Source organism: Aplidium turbinatum, chromosome 8 (assembly GCF_918807975.1).
Source record: "Aplidium turbinatum chromosome 8, kaAplTurb1.1, whole genome shotgun sequence".
NCBI lineage: Eukaryota > Metazoa > Chordata > Ascidiacea > Aplousobranchia > Polyclinidae > Aplidium > Aplidium turbinatum.
The window spans coordinates 4,795,224-4,803,240 of record NC_137479.1 but is presented as its reverse complement, the minus strand read 5'-3'; the positions used below and the strand labels follow the sequence as shown (position 1 = coordinate 4,803,240).

Genomic DNA, 8,017 nt, shown 5'->3' with positions numbered 1-8,017 from the left:
AAAGAAAGAACAAAAAAAAAAACAGTGCAGTAAACGCACAGATCCGAACGCCTTATTACTATATAAGGAATGCAGCGTGGTGATTTTTCCATTTGTGGTACGCAAGGAACCACATTTGGATACTTTCACCCACCTTGCCAGAGTGCTCAAACTGCCGGAGCGATGAGCAATGCGCAATGCAACAGCAATGTGTCTGCTAGCAGAGTGCTCAACTGGCGAACCTTTTTTTTTCTCGCGCAACGCTCAGAGATCAAGATGGATACCACTAGCCTACATCTTGCTGTTTCAAGCGTTTCCGTGGAAAAATGCCCGTACAGTAGATTCATGTTTAACTGCTGGAGCGGTGAACTATGCTATATTTTTTATTTTTATATATATTATTTATAGGTCTATGTATATTTATATCTTACATTACATTTACATATTACAATATATTACATATTACATTGCGCAAAGCTCACTGCTTGCAGTTTGAACACTTTGGCAAGGTTGGCGGTAGTACCATTTTTGTAGCTTAGGTTCCACAAATAGGAAAGCGTCACACGGAGGTATATATCTCCGTGGCCATACCCAGTGCACCTACTGCACTGAGGAGGCCGGAAGGTCAAAACGGTGTGCACTGTCTGAATTTATATACAGTACAAAGTATATACGTCAACTCCACTTTATGGACACTTTGGTTCCGCCCACTTTTGGCCGAGTTAAGCGGAAAATCAATTGTTCGTTTCATGGTCATGGGTAATGGCAGACAATGCATTAAAAATACTGTACTGTTGCGTAATAAATTAATTGCAGCTGCGCTATACTGCAGTAATTGGCATTTATCCCACAAACGCAGCTAACTGCGGAACTGTCAAGGAAGCGTCTTTACCTTTTTCTTCGTTTACTGTAGTGAGCAATTTCACTTTTTCTGCTAAACTTTTCTGTACCATTCTGTTTTACAAGATGGACGCAATTGTACCGAAGTAAAAGTGACTATAAGGCTGGCACGGCCTTACATGAATTCATTTCGATTGTTGTTTCACCATCATCACAATCGTCATTGTTTCACCATAATCACTCATAATGCAAATACATGTTGACAATGTTTATGCCAAATTGCCAATGCCAAAGATTCGAGTGGAAACACTGTAGAAGATGAAGATTTGGAATTGTTCTTGTAGAATGTAGACTGTGTTGTTGCAATGTTGTAACGTTATTAAAGTTGTTAACGTTATTATGTTTTATTAGCAACGTTATTAACATTATTGAACAATTTGGCTCTTTTTTACCCAGTTTGGCCCTTTTTTCGACATTATTTGGCTCTTTTTCTCAAAAGCTGTCTGACAACCCTGATTACCGTAAGTTTTCATGGATTAAAAACAGTAAAAACTATTAATACTACAAAAAGTGCTCAATGCTAAGCAAAAAAGCAAAGCAGAGCGAATTAAATTAATTACCGTAAGTTTTCATGGTTTATGTATGTAATGTTCTGCAAACCTTTGCTAGCTGTTTTTTTATAGCCTAATGATTATTTCTATTTTAATGCCAACAAAAATTGCTCATTGTAGACATACAAAGACAGGCAATGTAATAAATTAATGATAAAGATCCTGTGGATAATGTTTCAAGTGGTCAGAGAGAGGAAGATCAGAGTCAGACCTGTGAAGACAGTCAAAACAAAAGCCATCAAGGACATTACCTAGCCTACTAAATTGTTGCCAGAGTTAATATAACTTTGCATAAAGAAAACATGTTCTTTCTCAGTTTAAAAGGAATGGTCCTGTGTTAGCGGGTGCACCAATTTGTTTCTTCACAAAGTGGCTAGGGCAGTCCCTGACAGTTCAGACTGTAGGAGTCAATGAGATTGTGGTAAAGACAACCAGTAATCATTCTCATTTTGGGAGCATCCGTATTGTGCCCCCAAGTGAGAGTACCATACTATAGTGCCCGAAAGCTTTCTCTCTGACGTCACGTACTTCGCTTCACCAGTTGTGTTAAAACGAACGAAGTACTGTTTATTGTGTCATAACCTAACGATAGGAATTACGAACCTGTGTCCGAATTAAGCGGAGAATTGTCCGTATAAACGGGAATATTTTACGTGCAATTTTTACTTTTGTTCCGTTCCCGAGCATTTAGGCCGAATAAAGCGGCTATCCGGGTTATCCGGTGTTCGAATTAAGCGGAGTCGACTGTAACTAATTATAAACTTATAAAAATATAAAAAGTTAAGCGATAAAAGTTTTGTATGCCAACTCATATTGCAAAGTGTACAAACTAAAGTTCTAACAAGCTGACATTATTATTTTTGCCGGAACAAAGTCCAAATCTTTTCTTTATTTTATAATAATAAAAAGCGTGTTTTTATATAACGCTGAATCCATTGCAGAATGCGTTGCTCCTCAGCGCTGAAAGAGCAGACATTATCAATACACTGAATACAGCAGTATAGAGGAACAACTGAGTACGTACATTTTGACCCGTGTCTATTCCAGTGCTACGTGCCATGTAGGAATGAGACTCAGTACCACTTTTAAAATGTCTTTAGTATTACCGATATCGAACACATGTCTACCGATTCAGAGGCGGATATTTAGTTCATTTTAAGTCGTATCAGCGGCGTACACAGATTGGCACTGAGCCAAGAGTGTGGATGATAGTTCCGTTTCTTTATTGTAGTTGCATAAAATGGCGTCAAGTGTCAATTTCCAGTCCAAAAATACATTTTGATATAGAATCTGATAATTGAACTATTTTTTTCTTTCGGTACCAGCTCACGTTAAATTCAGTTCTATGCAACATCAGAACGGTTTCCAGTTTTGCATCGCAGAGACCACTGTTACCCGCTGGTTGTAGAGAGATGCCAACTTGTCTTTGTGACTTGACCAACTTAACAAACTTGAAGTCTAAAAATGTGAACACGTTTTTGGGAGACATAGATTAGAGTCGTGACGCGACAATTTATCGAAAGACAATTTATCGAACGACAGTTCATCGAACGGCAGTTTATCGAAAGACAGTTTATCCAACGACAATTCATCGAAACGACAGTTCATCGAACCGACTGTTTATCGAAACGACAGTTCATCGACCGACTGTTTATCGAAACGACAGTTTATCGAACGAAAAAGCACATATGCAATGGAATACTCTGGGGTTAGGGGCTAGGAGTTAGGGTTAGGAGTTAGGGTTCGGGGTTAGAAGTTAGGGGTTAGGAGTTAGGGGTTAAGGTTATGGTTGATGCTAGGGTTAGGTTTTCGATTAACTGTCGTTCGATAAATTGTCGTTCGGTGAACAGTCGTTTCGATAAACAGTCGTTTCGATTAATTGTCGTTCGATTAATTGTCGTTCGATAAACTGTCGTTTCGATTAACTGTCGTTCGATCAATAGTCGTTCGATAAACTGTCGTAGTGCCGGTTAGAGTAGCCTTCTGTAAAACGTAATAATCGCAGCAGGAGAAGTGCAGGGAACATAGAATTCATAAATCTTCGTATTAAACTTCAATCAACTGTTATATAATTAATTTTCATATCCTAATTCTGTACTACCATTTACCAACTACATTATACATTGTTGGTAGACCATAGCTACTTTTCATCGGCTGGTAGCGAGCAGCTGGCATATTGTAGCGATAACGCACTACTTTAAAGTATCGTATGGCCACCTCTGAGAATACTATTGAGGCCTTGCCATATTGATGTAGCATTAAGTTTAAGCGTATTTATTGTCTACACCAACAAAAAAGTTAGTTTAGAACACCGATTCCAAAGCGATAATAGTTTAAACCATGATTTTTATAAGGCTGGTTAGTGCGACATATACAACGTAGCCTAATAATAATGTGTAGCTTGGACTGACTTCAAACAGAACGTACTTGTACATGATGAATATTGCGGCACAGCCTACAAGAAGAAACCCTGCACACCCTCCAAGAACATAGTAAACAGCTGTAAATACATTCAAGTGTGACTGCTTATTCATTGTCTACAGCTCATCCAGCTTATTTCCATAAAACGTTGTTTTACTTAAGACATAAAAAATTACCGGTTGCTTAAATTAACACTTTATTACTTCTATCCATATCACATTAAATCAAATTGAAATAAAAGTAGGTCAACTTAGAATTAAGTACCAAATTATAACAAAGAAGTTTTTGCTGGTTCATTTCCTGAATAATTGCTGTTATATAGCGTTTGTTTCTTTCATACATTTTGGACAACCAAAAACAAATTGAATTGAATCAAGATTACATCGCTTACTTCTATCAGGCTCAATGACCACTTGGCAATGTTCATTTTCATATCCACACAATGGCACATTCAAAGGTACCACACTACCAGGCCAGTCGATGCTCCCAAGCTCTTCAAACGTCCCAGTGCTGCCATGATAAGTCAACACAACCTGTAACAGGCGTGTGCCATGAAGTCAACAAGGATTCGTCTAAACTCTAAATCGTTGAATGTATCACTCGGTACCATTGAAAAAGTTGTTGAATGAAGTCCAACATACTCTCTAAACGTGGGTTCGATTACTTTTTGGGTTATACCAAAGACTTTTTAAAAGTGGTACTTAATCAATCTTTCTTGGGACTTGTTACTGTAAATATACACATTATATGCATATCATTATTATGAAGAAAGCAAAAAGCCGAGGTCAAAAAGGTTAAGTTATAATTATAAGTAGCGGCACCTAGTGAATGGAATAATTCCCTCGCAACAAAACTTCAACAATCGGAAAACTTCACTCTGTTAATCTCGGTAATCCGTCAAAAGCCTCTACAAGTATGCGAAACTATCAGGAATAACCTATCAAGGCTTTGTCAGTCTGAGGATAAAGATTCAAAACCAACCAACCAAGTCTGAAGGCGGTGCCTCCAGCAGATGTTATTGAAACTTTTGCTTTTTTTATCGCAAAGCAAGAAATTTTACCAAACAGATGTGGCATGGAACCGACGAAGTGTCGTCACTTGTCCATCTTGAGATTCTCGGAACTTAACAAGCAATTGCTCTGTAATGATATGAGCAATCCAAAACAATATAAGCCGACGTCTAGTCTAAGAGATAGGCCTACAGCAGCCGTCCATACAAAATGGAAAATCTTTTACATTGAATGTTGTTGTTTAGTGATGCACTGGAGGTAACATTTTGGCTACTTCATATATACTATAATGTTCCAACGGAGCAGTTGCATTCCACTCTCATCAAGCGCTCTAAAAGGTGCCTCATGGCAATGTTTATTGTTTAAGGTCCTTTGAATGATCTATTTAGAAGTAAAATTTTAGGTAAATTTCAAATTTGATAATGTATTCTATCCACCCGATGGGATAGGCTACTGTCTTGATATTAAACAATACGCAACAAAGATGTTTGGGAAGTGAAGCAAAAAAATAGTTTAATTTGATCCTTTATAGCTCAATGTTGCAAATTTGCATCACGTTGTACCACTGTTCTTTATGGAAAATGTTAGATTTATCCAAGATCATGAACCTGGCCACAGTCTCGTACAATGCTTGCGCATGCACCTCCGGTCAGAAGTTAAAAAAATTGGCCGGAGTTTGGCGGAATCGAAAGTGGTTCTATCACTAGGTAGTGATTGCAACAATTGACTAAACTATCCGCTTGTGAAGTCGTTTACTGACTTAGCCGGAATGTGACAACAAAAATATCTTGAAAACAATTCATTTGGCTGGCATCAGACATAAAGCGTCGGACGAGAAACTTGATAGTCAGGAATTACTTAAATCTGCAAGATACATAAAATGACAATTATAAGATAAATTTGACTATGCACTATAACTGCAACGGCACTCTGGACGGAAAAGCACAAACTGAACAAGTGATACAAGAATGATTTCGAGATTCGAGTAAATTATGCAGCGGGAAACAGATCACATGATGTGTAAACTACAGACATGTGACAAACAATTACAACACACACAGAAGGAACGATGAGCCAAAGGCAAATAAATGCCTGTTGAGAGATGGATTATTACGTTTGATTCTTAACCGTATTAAGACTTGGTTCTTAAGGGATTTCTTAGTTTGTGGGGGGGGGCGTGAAGCGCCCGCGGTTTTTGAACGTTTATTACGCCTTTGATATGCATGCTGTCAGTTTGATATTTTACCAAGTGAAAGAAAGTTTATCTGACTTTCCAAAAAATTTTAACGTGTCTTCGAATCATGTATATCTATAGCTATAACAGATTTACAGTATTACATATGCATCAAATCGCCAAAGTTAGATGTAAATTATAATAAAGAAACAAGGCTTTATCTTGCTCTGCTTGAGATAATGACATCACGGTAATCCCACTTCACATTATGCATTCTGTCTCTTTCACACTAACAACCGCAACGGCTTATCAACTGCCGAGAAACTATTTATTCTGTAATTATCCAAGCCCGCAAAAGTGCGACATTATTATATCGACTCAACGTTTGACCACGGTGCTTAGACGTAAAAATTGTTTATTTGACTTCAGTTTGTTTGAAAAGATACGAAGATCGGAAACAACTTTTGCTTGAGATGTAGGGAGATTTGGCAACAAGCCGCAAAAAAAATATTCTTACACAGCTAACAATTCCACTATTTTTGCGAACCAACAAGGCTATCGTGTGCAAGCATTGGCCGGCACATCGCAAACTTGACGATTATTAAATCGATTCAACAGCTGATGATATTGAATCGATGAAAACATGGCACTTGCTGCCATCAGGCTTGTATGAGGTTAGAGATATACCATTCATAGCATTTTATATTACCATTGCCCAATTTTTAAAGTGATGCTTTAAAGTGATAATTTGACTTGTACAGCTTATCTAGTTCGAAATTCCTTCATATACATATGCGAATTCATTTTCAAAATACATTCCATCAACATATTGTTTTTTCTGTCGACATTTTCTTCATTTCGCCAATTTCACATCAGAGGTACATCTAAAGACGAAAAACTGATAAAGACAAAGCAACCAAATTTTGAAGTAGGATTTTCCTGGAAGAATATGTCCGCCGACAAAATCGGTTATATTTACGTAAATTCAACAACTGAGGACGTTGAAGTTTGGCACTGTTGAACATTACCAGACACCTAGAATCAAGTCCCATTGAAATTGAATAATAAATTATATTTGCTTATAGCTTGACAATGTCGCAATGCTTAGACTCTCATTATATCCATTCGCCAATCTTCATGTTTTACACCTAATAGCTGTCGCTAATCGAGGAATCGACAAAATAATGGGCGCAGTTTTGCCGGCTAAGAAATTACTGAATAAAAATGGTTGCCGATACTATATAAATTGTGGATAAAACAATCAAAAGTCGACTTCTAAATATTCGACATTTGAAGTTGAACGATTGCGAAATGAAACAAGTTTACTATCAAAAATATCATCAATTTTCACTATGCGGTTTTGTCCATGTAAACTACTCTATTCACAGCTTGTAATACCACACTTTTCGCGTTGATTTATTGTGCAATGATGTTCAATCAGCGTAAAATGAATGGTTTTGTTTCAGTCACAAACAGAAGTAACTGTAGGCCATTTACGCCAGACGCAAACCGGTGATGGATATCATGCAGTGTCTTCTTCACAACTATTCAAATTACACGCGCGAAGCTCATTAGGCGACTTTGCTTGGCGGTTTGGTGCGTTTGAATAAACAATTGTTGATCTTTCACTCTATTGTTGATCTTTCACTCTATTGTTGATCTTTCACTTGATAAACTTTATTTTCACTTTATTATTGATAAACAATTGTTGATCTTTCACTCTTTTTATAAAAGAAACCAACCAAGCGCAATCTGCTCTCACTCCAGGAGCAAATCAATGAAATATTTCAAGGTACATGCTAAAAACAGTAGAATATCTCCCAAACCGAATTAGGTACAGCCACGAAACTTTAAATTCGTTTAGCCAAAGTAATACTTAGGAAAAGTGAACATTTTTTTAGCTTATTAGCACGTGTGCCCATTTAAATGCAATCGTTTGAAATTGACGCGGGCATATTATGCCAGCCCCAGTCTTAATACGG

The 8,017-nt window shown here is 37.4% G+C and overlaps 1 protein-coding gene across 2 annotated transcripts in view; it reads right to left on the bottom strand.

Moving 5' to 3' along the window:
- Nucleotides 1–2,299: 2,299 nt before the first annotated feature.
- LOC145775936 (atrial natriuretic peptide receptor 3-like) overlaps nt 2,300–8,017 on the bottom strand; it is a 32,012-nt gene continuing 26,294 nt past the window's right edge. The window contains exons 8-10 of one of the 2 annotated variants that reach the window (XM_082587346.1): nt 4,243–4,384; nt 3,849–3,930; nt 2,300–2,880 (exon numbers count right to left, since the gene is read on the bottom strand). In XM_082587346.1, coding sequence (XP_082443472.1) covers nt 2,784–2,880; nt 3,849–3,930; nt 4,243–4,384 — 321 coding nt within the window. In that variant the 3' untranslated portion in view covers nt 2,300–2,783. Of the gene's footprint in view, nt 2,889–3,848; nt 3,931–4,242; nt 4,385–8,017 lie in introns of both variants that reach the window. The other variant, XM_082587347.1, reaches the window with a different exon arrangement.